General features: G+C 36.3%; 1 protein-coding gene across 1 annotated transcript in view; it reads right to left on the bottom strand.

Annotated features, from left to right (window-relative positions):
• COL19A1 (collagen type XIX alpha 1 chain) overlaps nt 1-22,120 on the bottom strand; it is a 321,531-nt gene that overhangs the window by 215,812 nt on the left and 83,599 nt on the right. Inside the window, exons 11-12 of the mRNA XM_073905265.1 lie at nt 18,622-18,666; nt 16,146-16,190 (exon numbers count right to left, since the gene is read on the bottom strand). Of these exons, the coding sequence (XP_073761366.1) occupies nt 16,146-16,190; nt 18,622-18,666 (90 nt within the window). The remainder of the gene's footprint in view (nt 1-16,145; nt 16,191-18,621; nt 18,667-22,120) is intronic.

Genomic DNA, 22,120 nt, shown 5'->3' with positions numbered 1-22,120 from the left:
CAGAAGCAAAAGCTAGATTAATTTTTAAATCCATTTCATGAAAAATATTTTTTAAAAACCACATCTTTTTAATACGCTAAACAGTCTGTCACCAAACATAGGGTTGCCTTTACCTTACTCTTAATTTAAAATGCAATCTCATTAGGGAATGCTCAAGTGTGAGGAACAAATGAGTCATAGATGTCTTCCTTGGTTTTGAGTACAAAAAATACTCTAGAGTCACCTGTTCATGAATTCATATATTTATACTAAAAATTCTCTTCCTTTCCCAGAGCTTTCTGAAATAAAAATGGGAAGAGAGTAACCTAACAAGGGAGTCAGGCCTGGATGGAGTGAAAGGAAACAGGTGGGAAAGAAAGGACGGCAAGGTTCACAAGAGGCTGAAGAAAGAGGAGTATGGGGGAGAGTAAAGTTGAGTCTACGGGAAAGGGCGTTAAAACATAAGGGTAGAAATCTGAGACAACACCAGAGCCTGGAGTGAAGAAATAGGATAATTGGAATAAAGGTCAAACAGAAAGCAAAACTGAGACAAATTGTAAACCACCCTTTTAGAATACTCAAGCACTGATTAATGAGAAACTATCTAAAGTCAAGTTGTCTTAGTCATTATATAAATGAGGATCATGGCCTTTCTACTTATCTCTCATTATGTGCCCCTGAATTTCCATATTTCTTTGTCCTTAAATTACATAAAATAGTTACTGAATAAATTTCCTTAACAAAACGAACCCAGGTCACTATAGCCAATAGTTCCCAAATTCCACTGTAATTGCAACTAAAAATTATGATGCAAGAATCAAAAGACAACCTTTAACACTACTACTGAATTAAAAAGACAGTGTAATATAGCATTAAAAGAAGAGTATGATGTTATTTTATAGAATAAAGAACTAAATAGTACTTGCCAAAGGCAATGCGCTTCACAAATGCTGAAAAATAGAAATGTTACCCAATTTCTTCCCTGCACATTTTAGTATACTATTAAATGTATTAATGTTTTATATATTGTTTTTTTGAAATACAATTCCAAGGGTCATACATGTAAAATGAATTTTGGTCTTTACACCTCACGAATTCAGTAGCAGGAGTTTGAAAAAATAAGCGTTGATATTGAATTAAATGAATTAAAATATTAATTATCAAATACTTCTGGAAGCTGAAAAGAAACACAACTTAAATTGTCTACATGAATCTCCTCTAGTATTAAATTAACTAATTGAATTCTTCTATGTGCTAGGCATTTATGTTGCATGTTGGAAATAAAGACATAAATATGGTTCCCGCTTTCATGAAGTTTCTACTTTATTGGGAGAAACAGAAAAAAACACCCTGTCAGTAAATTTATAATTCTAAATTGTGATAAGTGCTATATAGGTGAAGTGCAGTGTTGAAGGTATAATGAAAATTATAACAAAAGGAACTGATTTTGATTGGAGCATCACCAAGGAAGCCTCCCTCGAGAAAATGACTTACAAGACGTGATAAATAGATAGAGGCTAGCCAAGTGAAGGGAAAAAGCAGTCCAAGCACAGTTCTAAAGCAGTGGATAATTCTGAGGCAGACAAGAGCTTGTGAGTTCAAGGAACTGAATGAAGGCTGCTGTGGCTGGAGCAGGAGAATAGGGGGGTCATGGGGAGAGATGAGTTCCAAGAGGCAAAGAGAAGCCACAATGCAGGACTTTGTAAACATATTAGGGATTTTGGATTTTAACTTAATGAAAAGCAAATAAATGCTTTAAACGTAAGACTCACATGATTTGTTTTGTAAAGCTCCATCTCTACAACTTAGAGAATGGGTGAGAGAAGAGCAAGGGTCAAGACAGGGAGATTAGTCAAGAGGTGACTTGTAAATGATTATGGCTTGGTAGTATTGGGGGATATGGAGAGAAATGGATAGATTTAAACTATAATTTGGAAGGAAAATTGACATTGGCCAGAAATTTCAGAATGTTGTTAAACAGTAATGGTGGCATATTTGTCTTGTTCTTGATTTTAATGAGAATTCCTTAAATATTATATCATTTTGGGCATATGTTTGATATCCCTCAGAAAGTATAAGATGTTTACAACTCTCTGTGTAAGTGAGCTGGGTCTGTACTTTTCTTTCAGGTCTTCCCTTGATCAACAATATTTTCCTATCAAGAACGCATGCTTGGGGTACCTGGGTGGCTCAGTCAGTTAAGCATCTGCCTTAGGCTCAGGTCATGACCTCAGGGTCCTAGGATCTCAGAGCCTATGTGTGGCTCCATGCTCAGGGGGGGGGGCCTGCTTCTCCCTCTGTCCCCCCTCCCCCTGCTTGTGATTTCTCTCTCTCTCAAATAAATAAATAAATAAATAAATAAATAAATAAATAAAATCTTTAAAAAAAAAGAACTCGTGCTTGCTTTGGATATTGGTGCATTAAGGTTTTCTTCTTCAATAATCCACACTCCCTCCAGCTACTGCCCTTGCTGTTGTCCCTTTCATAGCCAGGTCGTGAGACAGTTTTCTGAATGCTCTTTACTTTGTCACCTATAACTTGCTCTTCAACAAACTCTAACATAGTGTCTACCTTTGTTATTCCACCAAAATTACCTTTGCCAAAGTCACCAGTGACCTAAGGGGATGATGCTCATCTCCCCTAAGGGGGAGGCAGTGAGTTAGAGCCCTGGTATTTCTTTTTAAATTTTCACCTTCTGCATTTGTTTCTTCATCTATAGAATGGGGATAATAACAGCAGAGGGTTGTTGGGAGCATTAAGTGAGGTAATTCATATAAGCTCATGGAATAAAAATGACTGTATATAGTAAATGTTCAGTAAACATTAGCTACTGATATTATACCTTATTTGATTTCTATACAACATTTTGAAGATTTAAACCCTCACTTTCTTAAACATTTTCCTCTACTTGGCAACACATTCTACTGATTTTCCTTGTACTTCTCCAGATGCATCATTTCCATATTCTTCTTCCTTTACTTAACTTCTTAGTGTATGTTTCTCAGCTTGTGGTCACCTTCTTCTACTTCTGACCCCCCTCCTATGCAATCTCACTCACTCCCATTGCTGTGTGCTGACTGCCCCCTCCCCCCCCATCAGTCATGTAATACAGACTTTTTTTCTGAACTCCAGGCTCAGATCTAATTAGATGCTGGACAGGCATCTCAAACTTGTGGTATAAACCCCCACCCAAATTGTTCCTCTTATGATACACAATGTCCAGAAATGGGAGAATAATCTGTATCAGCACCTTCTCATCAGTTAATGCTACCCTCAAGTTATGTCTCAGATCTATCTACCCCTCTCTGTCTCCACCAAAATAGCAAACAAGAATCATATCTTGCTTGCCTACTGTGGAGGTCTCCTAAGTAGCCACCCTACATTTACCCCTTCCATTCCTGCATCTTTCATCAATGTGAAACAAACAGCAAGATGTGAAATGTGAAGAGAATTAAAACAATTAGAATAAAGAAGCAAAATCACTATATTCATTTCCAAATGGAAAAACTAATAGAATTAATAAAATTAGCAATTAGAATCAATAAGGGAATTGAGTAAAGTGACCAGATACTAAATAAAAATATAGAAACCAAGAGCTTTCCCATATACCAACAATACTCACAGTCTTATTATTTTCTTCTCACCTGTGCCCCTTCTTAAAAATCCCATACACTTGGGAACATGGGTGGCTCAGTCAGTTAAGCATCTTACTCTTGGTTTCGGCTCAGGTCATGATCTCAGGGTCGTGAGATTGAGCCCAGCATTGGGCTCTGTACTCAGTGTGGAGTCTGTTTTAGACTCTCTCTCTCTCTCTCTCTCTCCCCCATGCCCTGCTTGCACTCTCTCGCTCTCTCTTTTTCTCTCAAATAAATGAATAATTTAAAAAAAAATCTTTAAAAAAAACCCTCCCATACACTCTCCGTAAGTCAGCTGAATTGGCTGCAGGGCTTTCCTGACACAGGTGATTGGACCAGAGGTGAGTTGACTAGATTTTTCTATGCTTAAAGCGTGGGTATGAGACCCAGTGACTGCAGTCTGTTATTAGCACTGGGCTTATGAAGGTATGCAAACCAGGGAACAAGGCTGCCATTTTTGCCATTTAATACTAAGTTTAACAACAAGCAAGAAGAGTCAGGCTATAAGATAATCAAGAGAACAGAGCAGTTTCACAGAAAAGAGACATTATGCAACCAGAGAAGAAAACAAAATGCAGAAATATCTTGGTTCTTGATGGCTTTTTAGTTCCTGATTGTAAACCCTCTGCTACACATGAAAAAGTGCTCAACATCACTGGGCATCAGGGGAATACAAATCAAAACCACAATGAGATACCATCTCACACCCATCAGAATGGCTAAAATTAACAAGTCAGGAAACAACAGATGTTAGTGAGGATGTGGAGAAAGGGGAACCCTCTTACACTGTTGGTAGGAATGCAAACTGGTACAGACGCTGTGGAAAACAATATAAGAAGTTCCTCAAAAAGTTGAAAACAGAGTTACCCTATGACCCAGCAATTGCACTACTGGGTATTTACCCCAAAGATACAAACATAGTGAGGCAAAGGGGCATGTGCACCCCAACATTTATAGTGGCAATGTCCATGATAGTCAAACTGTGGAAAGAGTCCACATGTCCATCAACAGATGAATGATAAAGAAGTTGTGGGGACACATACACACACATACACACACACACACACACACACACACACACACACAGGAATATTATATAGCCATCAAAAATGAAATCGTGTCATTTACAATGACTTGGGTGGAAATAGAGGGTATTATGCTAAGTGAAATAAGTCAATCAGAGAAAGACAATTATCATATGATCTCACTCATGTGGAATTTGAGAAACAAGGCAGAGTATCATAGGGGAAGAGAGGAAAAAATGAAATAAGATGAAATCAGAGAGGGAGACAAACCATAAGAGCCTCTTAATCATAGGGTTAAGACTCAAACTGAGGGTTGCTGGAGGGGAGGGGGGTGGGGGGAAGGGGTAACTGGGTGATGGACATTGGGGAGGGTATGTGTTGTAATGAGCACTGGGTATTACATAAGACTGATGAATCACAGACCTGTACCCCTGATATAAAAAATACATTATATGTCAAACCCTGTGTTATATCCCAAATCAGCATGTATATGTAACATAAAACCAATCAAAATACCAAAGATGTTTATATTTTGGAACTAGGAGAATTGATACTAAATTCATAAGGAAGACAAAAATAAAAGCAAATGCTCTATCAACATCTTACCAGGTAGTAGGCACTAATTAGGATCCTTTGCATTTAAGTGTCAAACACAATAAAATAGGAATCATTATTATTCTCAGTTCAAGGATGAAGAAATCAAAGTTAGAGTAGACTACTATCCAAATTTAAATATCTAGTAAGTAGCACCATAGATGGGTAAGATACACAAGGAAATATTTAAAAAGAAGAGTAATGAAACTGTATTTCCAGTGCTACATGTTAAAATATATAACTAAAGTAATTAAAATAATGTGGCAGTAATACAAAAATTAACAGACAGAATGCATACCTCCAAAATAATCTTAGTATATATGATTTAGTACATGATAAAGAAAGCATTATGAACAAACATGTAAGGAAATTATTATAAGATATGGTATTGAGGAAAAAGTCGAGTTTCATCTTCATCTTAACAATAGTCGCTATATAAATTTTAGGTGGAAGAAAGGATTACAATGTGTAAAGGCAAAACTAGAAGAAAATATGAGTGTATATTTAACGGATTTCTTGAAAGCATAGGATTTCAAAACACAGAAGTAATTAAGGAAATCAAGAAAGAAAGACCAACCAAGAAATTTACAATTTCTGTATCTCAGTGTACAATAAACATTAAAGGCAAACCTTAAAATGAGAATATTTATAACATATATGATATAGGATTGTTATCTTGTGTATGTGTGTGTGAATGTATAATGTGATATTAAAGAAATACAAGGAATAAATAGAAAGTTAAAATGAAATAATATTTGATAAAAATTTTTATCATTTAAAAAATGTAATACTTAAAGCTAGTGAAGGTAGAATGAGGATGCAACCACTATTTGTGAATGTGTAAACTAACTTAAAAAAACAAACTTTCAGGGGTGTCTGAGTGTCTCAGTCAGTTAAGCATCTGACTCATGATTTTGGCTTAGGTTATGATCTCAGGGTCCTGGGACTGAGCCCTGCATTGGGCTCAGCCCTCAGTGGGGAGGCTGCTTGAGATTCTCCCTCTTCTTCTGCTCCGCCCCCCAGACATGTGCTCTCTCTTTCTCTCTAAATAAATAAATCTTAAAAAAAAATTAGGAAAGTAATTTGAGTATATGTATCAAGAATCTTAGGGACGCCTGGGTGGGTTAGTGGGTTAAGTGTCTACCACTGGCTCAGGTCATGATCCCAGTATCCTGGGATCAAGTCCCACGTTGGGCTCCCTGCTCATCAGGGAGTCTGCATCTCCCTCTGCGTCTAACCTCTTCACCGCTCTCCCCTTCCCTGCACTCAGGCTCTTTCAAGTGCGCACTCTCTCTCTCAAATGAATAAATAAAATCTTAAAAAAAAGAATCTTAAAAATTTCCACACTCATTAACTCAATAATTCTAATTCCAGAAATCTAGTAAAGATAAAACAAGAGGTATGTTTAAAGATGCTTCCCAAAGTATGCTAATTCTGCATTATATGTACTAGTTAAAACACATTTAAAAAAATGAAGCAAAATAAATTAAAAGGCTTAAATTTCCAAGAATAAGGGAATAGTCAAATAAAATATTGTATCTCCATATAGTGAAATATTATGCAATCATTAAGAATAATACTTTAAAAAACTAATATTCATGAAATATTGCACCCTTTGATGGTTATTCTCCTTTTCTTCATGTTCCTCTTTTTTTTTTGACATTTCACTTTCTCTATAACCACTATTAAAAGATGCAGCAACAGAGGGTTAAACATATTCCACATAATCTAGAGTTATTCACTAGTGCTGTGAAGAACAAGAAAATGACACACAATCAGCAATGACTAACGTTAAGCCCCTAGCTTGGCTGTGGGATTACCATTATACTTCCCAATTGCCTGCTACCATGGCTAATTGTAAGTTGGCATGGTTACTTCCATACCAATTGGCATTGGCCACAGATAAATTGCTGTGATTTTTTAAATTATAGTTATTATTCTACTCCATCTGTTCTCTTCATTTTTTGAGTCAGCTGTCAAATCAAACACATAACCCTTCCTAAAAGTTGTAGAAGTTTTACATATTACCAGAATAAATGGAACAATTGCATAACACTGATATTCAGTGGAATTCTACAAGGTGAACCAAGAGAGAATTAATAGGAAGTAAGGTGACATGTCAATAGTTGTTTTAGTGATGATGGGAAAGTGCTATATTTATAATAACAGTATTTAACATTCTTGCATTAGTTTTAAACACTAGGCATAATTGCCAAGAAAGCTTTACTAGTAAAATCCTAAAAATACATTTCAACTCTGACCTGCTTTTTCCAGTTGTTCTGGTCTCAATTTTATTTTAGCTAAAATTAATAAAGACTTGAGATTATGTGAAAGTACTAATTCCTTGGTTTAATAATTTGACATATTATATTTCTCTATTCCCATTCCAATTAAGAGTTTTATTTTTCAATAATATTTCCCTATTATGCATAAAGCATCCTTGCCATTTCAAATATGAAAATATCTTTTGACACAGTCTCCAAGACCCATTGTGTAAACATAACTTTAAGATTATACTGCAGGTCATGAGAGAAGAAGAACAAAGTAAACTTGCTAAACCTATTCAACCTTTGTATTCTAAAGTAGAGTTTAACTTTTATATTAAAATAAGAAAATTTTCTCTTGTGCTCAATTTATTACAAAAATGGTCCGATTTTTACCCCTCTATGTATCCATACCCCTTACAATATCGCTTTGCAGCTTATATGATCAAGAAGTGGCATCTATTTTCCCAGCCCAGATTCAAGGGCTGGGTTTGGGAATTCCTTTGGCCAATGACATAATAATGGCAGAGGTGATGTCCTGCTAGTTCTGAGCTAGGGACCTTAAGAAGCCTTATATGCTTCTGCTTGCTCTCTTTGGACCCTTGCTTTTACCTTGAAAACAAGATTGGGATTATTGTTGGAGGATGAGAGATTATTTGGAGTAGACATGTTGTCTTTCAGAGCCCAACCTAGACAGGCCACCCTCAGCCAACCTGCCAGCTGAAAAGACATATATAAGCAAACCTAGACAAGATCATCTGACACCAAAGAATCACTGAGCTAAGCCCAGTCTAAACCACTAAACCACAGAGTCATGAACTAAATAAATGAATGTTGTTTTAAGCCACTAAGTTTTGGGGTGATTTGTTACACATCAGTAGTTAACTAATATACCCTCTTGTCTTTGTTTAATTATTTAGAAGGAAAATTAGGAAGTAGTATTAGGCAAATAAAAAGTAGATATGAGAATTATATCAAATCTATTTTTTTCAAAATATCAATGTTTAATTTTTTCATATTTTGGCTGTTGAGGATACTTTTATTGAGCACTTTTTAATTACTAATTGCTCATTTCACTCCTACAACAATCTCATGAAGCAGAAATTATCTTTATTTTATAGAAAAGGAGACCATTGTAAAGAAAACAAGGGACATACCCAGATTCACACAGCTGGCATGGCAGAGCTGGATTGAAACATGGAACACAAGGAATGTGAATCCATTTATTCTATGATGGGTCACCATCAGTTCTACAATGAAGTGTCAAGTCTAAGCTCTCTTTGGAGTGGCACTCCAGAAACTGGGAATGTGTGTTTTCTGTTGAATGACCTAGATGCTGCTCCCTGAATGTTCTAAAAAATAGTTTATGCATATTACATAGACTTACTCACTTGGGCTTTTTCTCATTCTCCAATAAATTTTAAATGGCTAAAATCCCACAGCTACCCTTCTGAATTCTCAAGTTCAATATGCAATTACCATAACAACTGAATGAAAAATTAACTGATATAAAGAGAAAATATCTTCCAGTATGAAAGGTCTCGGCTTATTTTAAGCCATAATTGTTATTTATAGTAGCAAATGCTTACTATTGCTTGCCTGATTGACTATAGGTCTCATGATATTTAATGCTAGAAGTCAATATTTTAGTTATTTACTGGTAGGCAAAATAATTTATTTTGGGGACTTATATAAAAATAGTCAACTTCTAACCTTGGTTGTTATGAGTCGAGTATGAAGTTTAAATCAATCTATGAGAAATAAATCAAAATAAAATGCTACTGATTAAATTGTCCATCATTCTCATTAGCCTAGCATTTACATATTAGGCCTATATATTTATTATATGTCTCAGGTGCTAATACATTTTTAATACTGGAAACAAACATCTACACAGTAACAGGAAATGAATTCAGTGCCTCTGCTCTTTAACACTCACTTAACTAGTAACCAAAATGAATAGATTAAGCTATGAAACAGGTAAGTAAGGACATTTTCTAGTAAGCATTTTCCACCTCTCTTATCACACCTTTAAAAGAATCCATCAAAGACAAAAGACTGTACATCATACATAACATCATTATGAAGTCTAAATATATATTTTATTTTAGGGGCACCTGAGTGGCTCAGTTAGTTAAATGTTTGACTCTTGATTTCTGCTTAGGGCATGATTTCTGCCCTGGGTGTGAAGCCTGCTTAAGATTCTCTTTCCTTCTCCCTCTGCCCCTCCTCCCCCTAAAAATAAATAAATACATAAGTAAATATATATATTTTATTTTAGGCTGGCCAATGAAAATTTGAGTTATGTCCTTTGAAAATTACCTGATTGTTTAATTGCTGATAGAAGAAATACAAATGAAGGGAAGCAAGGTCAAAAATGAACTACTGGGACTTCATCAAGATAAAAAGCTTTTGCACAGAAAAGGAAACAGTCAACAAAACCAAAAGACAACCGACAGAATGGGAGAAGATATTTGAAAATGACATATCAGATAAAGGGCTAGCATCCAAAATCTATAAAGAAATTATCAAACTCAACACCCAAAGAACAAATGATCCAATCAAGAAATGGGCAGAAGACATGAACAGACATTTTTCCAAAGAAGACATCCAAATGGCCAACAGACACAGAAAAAGTGCTCAACACTGCTCAGCATCAGGGAAATCCAAATCAAAACCTCAATGAGATATCACCTAACACCAGTCAGAATGGCTAAAATTAACAAGTCAGGAAACGACAGATGTTGGTGAGGATGCAGAGAAAGGGGAACCCTTCTACACTGTTGGTGGGAATGCAAGCTGGTGCAGCCACTCTGGAAAACAGTATGGAGGTTCCTCAAAAAGTTGAAAATAGAGCTACTGTACAACCCAGCAATTGCACTACTGGGTATTTACCCCAAGGATACAAATGTAGTGATCCGAAGGGGTATGTGCACCCCAGTGTTTATAGCAGCAATGTCCACAATAGCCAAACTATGGAAAGAGCCAAGATGTCCATCGACAGTTGAATGGATAAAGAAGATGTGGTATATATACAATGGAATATTATGCAGCCATCAAAAGGAATGAAATCTTGCCATTTGCAACAACGTGGATGGAACTAGAGGGTATTATGCTGAGTGAAATAAGTCAATCAGAGAAAGACATGTATCATATGATCTCACTGATATGAGGAATCCTTAATCTCAGGAAACAAACTGAGGGTTGCTGGAGTGGTGGGGGGTGGGAGGGATGGGGTGGCTGGGTGATGGACATTGGGGAGGGTATGTGCTATGGTGAGTGCTGTGAATTGTGTAAGACTGATAAATCACAGATCTGTACCTCTGAAATAAATAATACATTATATGTTAAAAAAAAAAAAAAGAAGAAGAAGATAGCAGGAAGGGAAAAATGAAGGGGGGAATTGGAGGGGGAAACGAACCATGAGAGACTATGGACTCTGAGAAACAAACTGAGGGTTCTAGAGGGGAGGGGCTGGGTTAGCCTGGTGATGGGTATTAAAGAGGGCACGTATTGAATGGAGCACTGGGTGTTATACACAAACAATGAGTCATGGAACACTATATCAAAAACTAATGATGTAATGTATGGTGATTAACATAACATAATAAAATAAAATTAAAAAAAAAGTAAGACAATGTTTAAGTGCAAAAAAAAAAATACAAATGATTGGATACATGGTTTAATGATAAATAACCCCAGGCAGTTTTGGAGTAGTAAAGTACTCTTGTACTCTACCCTACATTATAATAGACATTTCAATAGTTTTATTCATTTGAATATCACATTTTGTACAGAATTCTACAATAATGTCTTGTTAAATAAACCAACGAAGAATAGGGATCAATTGGATGTTTTTCCAATGGATTCTGTCAGGTAAAAATATTTACAACAATTATAAAATCAGAGAAATAAATATTTAAACATAATTTTCCAACTTAAATAACTATTTTATTTCATATGGCACTTCAGGACTGAGATAACATTCTGGTAACAACAAGACAATAAAAATCACAAGTCACTGAAAATTTACAGCAACCAGTTTCCTGAAGTTTTAAGAGATGAATTAAAGCAGGAACCATATGCATTTGTTAGTTTTGCAGTTGCATTAATACAAGTATAATTCAGAGTGGAAGAAAAGATCAGTAATCGAGATGATCAAAGTAGATAAGGGCCATATGTTTAAATAAGAGTAAGTCAAAACCTGCTTAACCATGAACACTCTTGACTACAGAATGTCAAAAGTTCGATACTATCCACATCTCCCAGAGCCAGGTGGTTCATGAAGAAAAGAGCATTTGATTGTCCTTTTTCTTTTCACTGACCTTAAGAAATCTTCAAGGATAAGATCGTTTTAATTCACCAAATGGAAAAGTTCCACACTAGCTGAAACGTCTTAGTCCTTGTAAAGATTTGCTACCTATGTACCTACGTTAACTTAAATATCACTCTTAAATGAACAAAATCGACTACATTTTAGCTAGAAAATGTAGAGAAAAATGTCAGGAAAAGTGTGTCATGAACAGCAGTTGCCACTGGATGTTTCTCTCTCACAATCAAATGATATTTAACAATAAAGTTGGGCAGAATCAAGTTTAACACCTAAGAAATCAGTTTTTAAACTAAGTTAGTCAGGGCTTGAATGAAAACATAGAAGAATTGGGTTAAAAGCAAAACCAATCACATGAAGCAATTACTTAAAAATACTGAATGCTATAATGAAGCAGATGTTCACATTTGCTTTTCTATTTTCTTCTTCTTTTCATAATGTAACCAAGTAATATTCCTCCTATTTTGACAAAGACCTAAAGTAAAAACCAGGGCTCAGGGTTTAGGAATGAAGATCACTTTAATGAACCCCTGCTAAATCTCCTTTTTCTAATGTGATGGTCAGAGCTTACTTCATGCATTTACATTTGGTCCCATAATAAGAGTTTGGCTGTATCATTGCTTGGGAAGGCTAACAGTATATGGATAACTGTCACCTCAGGAGTGGAATCTCCACTTTGTTCACTAGTAGCAGCCCCTTCAACACCTCCAAATGTACTGAAGAACCTAAGGAAAATCCCCCAAAGAAGGGATGTTTGGGATCACTCCTATAGAAACAGAAAAGCCAGAACACAGACCCCCGGGGTGGGTCTATTCTTCAGTCAGAATATAGACCTCCTCCCTCCTGCTTTGTGAGGTATGCTGTTAGAGTCAAAGGATCCTTGAGTGATGCTCATCTGACTTCGGCAGCAGGCAATGGGGCAACGGGATAGGGTCATTCCTATCCATCTAAGTGATAAACCCCCCAAAAAGGTAAACCTGAAAGTAGATCTCTTCAGGGAGAGTCCTGCCAGCATCAGTAATTTGAGAAAGAACCAATCTTTCAAATAATTTTCACTTCAGGACTGATTTGGCTGAATTGTGCTTGCTCAGGTAATACATGAGTTTCTTCCCTGTCATAAGTTGCTTATAAACTCAGGAATATACTTTCAAATGAGGTCCTCTATACTTGTTCAAGTTTCATGAGTTCTTCTCTGGACTAAGGATACCACATTAGACATATTGAGGATCCACTCGGTCAGTCTGGCTTAAGAGTTGAACTGGCCTGCAGGATAGATTTCTGGCCATCAAGAAAAACAGCAGATTTCTCTACTTGGTTTTTACTGGATTATAGGATACCACATAGTGGTATCATCACTATGAAGATATCCAAAGACCATCTCTTTGACAGTTGATATGTGTTTTCTTGTTCAACTGGTAGCCATGTGCCTTTGGTAGGTATGACATCTCTGAACAATAACAACTCCCTGAATTCTTTTGTTATGCAAAAAGTGAGTTGTATCATTCAAAGCAGTCAAATTTTAAATACAGTAAAGGCCACAATAAGGCATTTAAAGAGGAAAGGTAGATCTTATTGTAATTATATACTCAGTCTTCCACAAAGAATTGAAAATCAAATTAAATTGTCTTTTAGCAGGTGGGGGAATGGGCAAAATGGGTGAAGGGGAGTGGGAGGTACTGGCTTCCAGTTATGGGATGAATACATCAGGGGGATGAAAGGTACAGCATGGGGAATATAGTCAGTGGTTTAATAATAGTGTTGTATGGATAGTAGCTACACTTGTGGTGAGCACAGCATAATGCATAGACTTGTCGAATCTCTATGTTGTACACCTGAAACTAATGTAACATCGTGTGTCAACTACACTGTAGAGGCTGCTTTTAGGCAACAGGCTCAAGTAATGGAAACCTGAGCAAGGCAAAAGGCCCCACTGTCACTACTGAGCTGAAGCAAACAGGCTCATTAAGCCATAGTCTCTAACTGACCAATGGGCTGCTTGCAACTAGGCGCAGTCCCTAAGATTACCAAAAAAGGGGAAATTCCATATGTCCTCATACTCCCTTATTCTGCCCTATAATTGTAACCCCTCACTACCACCTCGTGGCAGATAGTCTCTCCTTTGTTGTTCTGCCTACAGCTCCCTTGCAGTGTATTCAATAAACTTCTCTCTCTTTTGTTCTGCATTGGGTGAATTCTTTCACTGCCTGCACTGCCTGCTCCCATCCAATTTTGGGATGCCCCACAAATACTTTAATAAAAAAATTAAAAATAGATAGTCTTTGTTCAGAAAACAAATTATGCTGTGAGCAGTGCAAGAATCTCATGCTTGTGTCACATAGAAATGAGTGCTTCACATACTTTTCTTATTTAGTTAATTTAGAAATACAGTTTCTAATCTAGAAGCAAAACGATGGCATTAATTATTTATCTTATGGTAAAATACATGTGGTCATAGATCAGAATATGTAGCATGGAACACTGAAAAAACACAAACATTTGCTATTTGGTAAGTAATAATTAAAGCAGAATATATTTTTATTATAAGGGTTACTATGTGAATTTTACATTTGGCTATAAACTGTTTGAATTATAATTCTCATTCAAGGTATTGTCTTTTCTATTTGATGCTTTATTTCTTCCTGTTATCTCTATCATTCTCCATAAATAGTTTCACCTCATGGTGAAATTGACTATTTGAAAGCAATTGTTAATAAGTATGAGGAATTAGAAGGGAAATCTTTGAAGTCAAATATATGGAATATTTTTCTATACTTCATAGCCTGTGAGAATCTATTACTGAGTGATACCATCTATGTATATAAAATATCAAAATAACCACTAAGATTTTAGTGAGATGGTGACTTTAAATTACAGAGAATTTATGTTTCCTTGCTTATTCTCACTTATTCCTACAGGTAAAGTCCCATTAATAAAACAGGAAATGTATAAATAAGACATTTATTTAAAGGCAATGACTGTCATTCTAAAGCAAAAATACTCAAAAAATCGCTAAAAAGAGAGATCCACTTTTAAAATATAGTCATAATTTAATGGAATTCTCCTCAATTATATGATTACTATATAACTATCCTTTTTTCTTCCTCACAGTTCTGTGAGGAAAAGTAATTAGCAAGTAGCTTACAACATGTATAATTTGTCATAATTATTATAGATGCTCATTCTGTCTAAAATACTGATTAAAGAAGCAAATAACTGATCACGGCCCAGAAATCTAAATACAGGCAAGACTGTCTAATTTGAGATTATCTCTCCCCCTTCCCTTCTTGTGGCTGTCCAATTACAAGACATTTTGTGAAACAAAGGAATGGTGCTGTTTTTGTTCTATTTAAAAATAAAACTGGACTTATGAAATGCAGAAGGATTCAAATGATTGAATGGAAATTTTGGATGACTAAGGCACTCATTCTCTGTACGTTCAGTAGAAGACTATAAATTTTTTATTTTTATTTTTTTAAAGATTTTATTTATTTATTTGACAGAGAGAGAGACAGCAAGAGAGGGAACACAAGCAGGGGGAGTGGGAGAGGGAGAAGCAGGCTTCCTGCAGAGCAGGGAGCCCGATGTGGGGCTTGATCCCAGGACCCTGGGATCATGACCTGAGCCGGAGGCAGACACTTAATGACTGAGCCACCCAGGCGCCCCAAATTTTTAAAACAAAGATTGCTTGAATATTGGGTTGACTGCTTCCCTTAGCACCAGTCTGGATCCGTATCCACAGTTTTCTCTGCCTCTGAGTCTGGTAACCTTGTGGAGTTTAAGGAGTTCACTATAACTCAATCTGGGATGTTGCACAATCCTGTGGTTTTTCCTACACCTTGCCTGCCCTCCCTATTAAACCATCCCTTTATTTTAACTCTTTCAAACTATTCTATTTTCACATCTCTTCTCTGTTTGACCCTAGTATAGTTCTTATTTATCTTCTCAGAAAAAATTCCACTGATACACGAGGTGTACATGGAAACAAAACGGTTTATTTAAAAGACTTGGACACTCAGTGCATCAGTGATGTTTTAGCACACAAATATAATGCTCAATGTTTGAATCATTTATATATCAATGGAATGCATTTAGCGAGAAATATCTAGATAGAACTACCATCCAAACAAGCTTAGAAAGATTTCTGACAATCATCAATATATTACGTCTAACTTAAGTGAAGTAAATATTTTAAGTTTCTTTCTAAAAAAATTAGAATTGTTTCTATGGAAAGCACAAGAGAGGTTAAATATTCCACTTTGAAATATTTTCATGAACACAATGTATTTTTACCGATGCATACATCAAGAGAGATATTTACCTTTTCACCAATTTCTCCTTTGCTGCCTTCAAAACCTTGCTCTCCCTGTAGAAGAGGAATATGATATATATGGTAACAGGAACTCCACTTTTAACACACACAATTATTACAATAATAATGATAATGTTTCCAGTAACAAAAATCAATAATTATAAATAAAAGCCATTTCTAATATGTAAACTTTAAACCAATATTAACTTGGATGAAATTTAAATATTCCTAAATATTAAAGGGTACAAGCTATAGCTTCACAACAGTGCTTTCAATGCCACGTAATCTCCATACACCTGCATTGCTCCATATACTGTACCTTTCTCATAGACTTTTTGAGAATTGAATGCATTAGCATAGTGCCTGGCACCAAATAAGTTAGCCATTATTACTCTTACTTTTTATTATTGATTTATATTTATTACTTTTTTATTATTACTTTTAATTATTACTATTACTATTGACTTCACTAGATCCCATAGAACAGCCCTCTCAAGCTGACTTCTGTGGAATACCGTTCCAATGAGAGCTGTGTGATGAATGAGTTCAGTCTTGAACCCCAAGTCCCGGCTCCAGCTCTGACATCAGAGCCATCCATGCTCTTTACCACCCAGATCTCCTGCCTCTCAGTCACAGAAAGGGGACTGGTGGTGGTAGCCCTGCTGGCTTTCAACCATCATCATTATTCCAAAAGGTCTAAGTCCCCTGTTCTCAGCTAAAACCCTCTCCGATCTGCCAAGCTTATTTTCCCACTGAATTCTGCACAGATATTTATAGTACTGATGTTTGATTCATACATTCGAACAAATATTCACTGAATGCCAAATATAGGTCAGGCACTCAAGACAACATAGCCAGCCAATGAGTGCTGGAGATGGGTCATCCTCACCCTTCCCCCCCACAAGATGCACTCAATAAACGTTTCCCAAGTGCACGGAGACAAGGGATGAAGGGTTTCCTATCTACGTTTTTTTCCTGTAATGCTGCAACAAGGTGACACTTGATACAATTAAAATTCATGTGTTAGAAAAGGAGTGCCCACTTTTTACTGTAAGTATAATCTCTGAGTATATATTAGAAATCATATATAATCAAATATCTGTATATCTGTATAAGTATACGCACACATACACACATGATTAAATTATTATTTCTTCATCTGCCCTTAAGAAAGGTACTGGGAAAGACAATAGGTTAGTATTTGGGTATATTTGCCACTGAATGCATGGTCTATCTTTATTCTACCATTTTTCCTAAAATATGGACTTTAGCTTGATCTGTTAATCCAAGCTGACATTGAAGCTGCTAAATATCCCCAGTACATCAGCCACAATGTCAGCATGATGCAGCCACCACAAACAGCTGCTGGAAAGTCCAAAACTATTTCCCAGCAGATAAATCTGCATATCCCTTGGCTTGCAACTCAACTCACAGATGCAGCACATGCTGTATCAATGGGTTTTGTCTAGAGCTGCTGTGAAGAAATTCAGAGCCTTGCCATTTCATCACTGCCAGTTCAGTCTTATTTTCTTCATCAAGCCAAGTAAGGGAAGATTTTTCAAAAGCTGTAACTATCAATAAATGCATATCTTTTTTAATGGTAATTTTTAGCTACAGAGAAAAACCTAGATGTAATAGTAACTTCTGACATCTTGTTGCTAAGACCTCGAAAACTTCCAGAGCATAGAGATGATAGGGTTGGCCTAGGTGGGCCTCTAATATTGCATCAGTAATGCTCTCCCCTGTGGTAGGATTATCTGGGTGGTATCATGACAGCTGGCTCCACCTGAAGTGGCTCCCCAAACCTTCCAGGAAACTGGAATAAACCAGACTCTGTGTGTCCAGCAATGCTGGTCATACTCCTTCCTAGGAGGAGAAAGCAGCCCTGGGACAATTAAATGGGTACAAATCAAGTTCACTTTGGTAAAGAGAAAGATACTAGGCACAGAAAGAAGTAGCCCAGTCAATACAAACATTTTTATTTATTACAAATTTGTTATTCTGACAAAGATTTTTTGAAGAGGTTAGTTGTAGCATCTTTGTAATATTTAATATTTTATATGACTAACTATTATGTTTAGTTGATCTGGGATATACAAAAAGGAAGATAAATAAGAAAGAACCAAATACAGTCAAAGGCAGTAAAAATTGTTCCACTCTTCATTTTAGACTCTAGTAGCAATGAATATATGTCCAGAGCAGCTCTGGACACTCCCACAGCCCCCAGAAAGCATCATCATTGACTTCTCTGGAGAAGCATGTTGCTAAAGCTCTCTGATAAAGCTTTCTCCTATCCTGATTCCTTTGAGAAGGGATTATTTCCATGGGTTCTCTTTGGAAAGACCAATTAGTGGCTTTCTAAGAGCCTTCCAGGGAATTCAGTTTCATCAAATTAATTTTCTGAATCTTCACCATATTATGTGTAAATTCAATTTTTTAAGATGTTAAATTCTTAACTTATATAAAACATTCAAAAACTCTTTACCTTTTGACCAGCTAAGCCTGGAGCTCCATGTAAACCATTTTCACCCTAAGAGAAGTACAGAGAATAAGTTTTATTAGCCATAAAAAATAAATGAATAAAGAAATTTTTGCAGTTGGGCTCCTGGGTGGCTCAGTTGTTTAAGTGTCTTCGGCTCAGGTCATGATCCTGGGGCCTTGGGATTGAGTCCCACGAGGGGTTCCCTGCTCAGTGGGGAATCTGCTTCTCCCTCTCCTTCACCCCTCCCCTAGCTCATGCTCTCTCCCTCGTTCTCTTTCTCTCTTTATCTCTCAAGTAAACAAATAAAATCTTTAAAAAAATTTTTACAGTCTTTAAGAACTAGTTCTAGTGTTATGGGGAAAGGTAACCTAATACTGAACGTCTAGCACATTCAGGGGCTTTCTATCTATCCTTCCTTATCTTACAACTATAGGATTGGTACTTCAGTTTTACAAAATAAGAAAACAGAGTCTATGGGGTGCGGGGTGGCTCAGTGGGTTAAGTGTCTGACTCCTGGTTTCAGTTCAGGTTGTGATCACATGGGTCATGAGATCCAGCCCCGCAACGTGCTCCACGGGGAGTCTGCTTGAAGATTCTCTTCATCTGCCCCCCACCCATTTATGTGCCCTCTGTCTCCCTCTCTTTCAAATAAATAAATCGAAGGAAGGAAGGAAGGAAAGAAAGAAAACAGAGTCTCTGAGTAATGTTCAGGGTCACCCATCTTGTGGTACCACCTAAGATTTGAACTGAGGTCTCTCTAACTCCATGGCCCACATGCTATTTAATATCCCTTATTTAATTTTCTCTTTCAAATCTCTGGACATGATATTAGAGTCTGGCATTGGTTTTCTATGGGCCAGGCACTATTCTCACAACAAACCTCTTGGGTAGATACTGTTATGATCATCTTACAAAAGATGATTACACAGTAGGAGATAGAAATGGAATTTGAACACATACACTTCAGCTCTGTGCACACAAACACCTCCCTCCACTGTCTCATGGAAAAGATTTCTGGCTCATAAGTGACCTCATCTAACAACTGGATATATCTATATATCTATTAGAAATATATATCATGTCTATTATAGTGATAGACACACAGATATGTATGTAAACATGCTCATATATATACATCTGCTCATATCTGTTAATTGCCTTTAAATCGAAGACGTACCCAATACCATTTTACTTGAAACAACTGCTTACAAGAATTTTTAGTTCTTTCCATTCATCTGATTCCTGTCTTGGGTAAAAAGGTTTTCAGCAGATGCTTATCAGTTTCCATTACTGGAATTCATGGGTCATTTCTTTGACAAGACTGCTTTGTAAACAGCACACCAGCTAAAATGAGATATTCCTGGGAGGATGTGCATATTCTCAATGGAACCTTAGGAATTTTGCTGCTTATAGGAACTGACTTTGGCTCCTGAGTTTCCAGGTTTAGACAGTTCAAAATAAATTAACAATTCCGTTGATCTGTTTTATTTCTAGAAAACAAATAATTTATAAGACAATTTTTAAGCATTACCTAGAATGAAGTTAGATACCAGTTTTTAGAATTTTTAAGTAAAATTCAAATATATGAAGAAAAAAATCGCATCTTCAAACTTTAAAATAGCAATAATATATTCTGTCTAAATCTAAATAGAGCATTATTATTTCATTAATTAAAACATTTTTGAACAATTTAATCATTTTTAATAGTTATACCATTATATACAGACACACATATTATTTTAAAGACTAAAGCTGTTCTTAGATTAAATTATCTAAGTTTTGGGGCACCTGGGTGGCTCAGTCGTTAAGCGTCTGCCTTTGGCACAGGTGATGATCCCAGGGTCCTGGGATCGAGCCCAGCATCGGGCTCCCTGCTCGGCGGGAAGCCTGCTTCTCCCTCTCCCTCTCCCCCTGCTTGTGTTCCCTCTCTCGCTGTGTCTCTGTCAAATAAACAAATAAAATCTTTAAAAATAAATAAATAAATAAATAATCTAAGTTTTTCCACAGTATAACTGCTATCATCATAGAATGTAATAAACACTAAAGGCAAAATTTTGTTAAGTGGAATTAAGTGTTGAAGCATCAATAAAGTATAATATACTTATCTATGTAATAAATATATTTCTATTATTTAAAAAACTGTTATGGGGCGCCCGGGTGACTCAGTCGGTTAAGTATGTGTCTTCGGCTCAGGTCATGATCCCAGAGTCCTGGGATCGAGCCCCACATCGGGCTCCCTGCTCCACGGGAAGCCTGCTTCTCCCTCTCCTTCTGCCCCTGCTTGTGTTGCTTCTCTCGCTGTGTGTGAGTCTCTCTCTCTGTCAAATAAATAAATGAAATCTTTAAAAAAAATTTAAAAAATAAAAATAAAAAACTGTTATAGTTCTAGACCCCAGGCATTACACAAATATACGAGAAACTTCCCATTTCATTTGATAAAGTGATAGTAAAAGCACATTAAGTATTTGATGCTCGGGAACATTCTGTGGAAACTGAGCTTCTGTTACTCATCACAGAAGTATGTCCACTTGTTCATAAGGAGCAGAATTATTTTCATCGGTTGGTCTAATATAATGTTTTATATCACATTACAAGTTACACAAGATAACAAGATATGGCATGTAATCCAGTAAAGTACACTGATACAGTATACACGGCCGAAAATACTTTTGGGGGAAAAAAATAGTGATGGTATCTCTTTCTCATTTTCTTTGCTGACAGCCCACTCCTATGTACTATGTGCTTCAAATTCTGGCACCTCAAGCCCCACTTCTGGCACATGTCAGGTTAGGGTTATACCCAGAAGCACCATTAATTGTGTACCAAAAATCTCTAAAGCTGTGATATTAAGGCTGTTTTTCTCTCTTTAATGGACACAGGTTTAATGATTATTGCAATTAAAATGTGATATTTTCCTATGGCCAGTGTTAATTGTCCCCATTCTTTCATGACTAGGAATTGGTTTTGTAAACATAATCCTAAACTCCAGATAGCCAGTGGACACCACTGATTACTCTCACAGGAAAAAGTTAGCTTCACACACCAGCAGGGGGAAGATTTTGAGATTCTGAGTAGACACTATTGAAGCTTAAAGTTGGCAACACTGGTATTCAGAACCCTTTTTTATTTTTTTTCTCATTGATTTTCTTGAAGTGATCGGAGATGTCCTACTTAACAATTTTTAACAATCTTAAACCATTTGTCATTTTTCTAGTTCCTAAGGGATAAATTAGCATATTTGTTTTGTCCCTATCTCAAAAACAAACAAACAGATTTGTTAAGTAGCATAAAACTAAAGAAGAAAATAGCCTTAAAGAGCAAACTTTTGTTTAAAAGATTTATGGATAATGACATTTCCGTCAGGACTTTATCCAAAACCTAATGCAGCTTGAGGTCAAATGGAATTCTACCTAGCAAATAAATGGCCTATCTAAAATTACTGGATGGGCAGACATTAGCTGCTTTTTCTGAACTCTTGCTGTTTTTCCTTCCTCCCAGTCCC

This window comes from Callorhinus ursinus, unplaced genomic scaffold (genome assembly GCF_003265705.2).
Source record: "Callorhinus ursinus isolate GAN/ISIS: 27379988/994484 unplaced genomic scaffold, GSC_fseal_2.0 scaffold22, whole genome shotgun sequence".
Lineage (NCBI taxonomy): Eukaryota > Metazoa > Chordata > Mammalia > Carnivora > Otariidae > Callorhinus > Callorhinus ursinus.
Note: the sequence above shows the minus strand (reverse complement) of the source record. Positions and strands in the feature narration are given on the sequence as shown.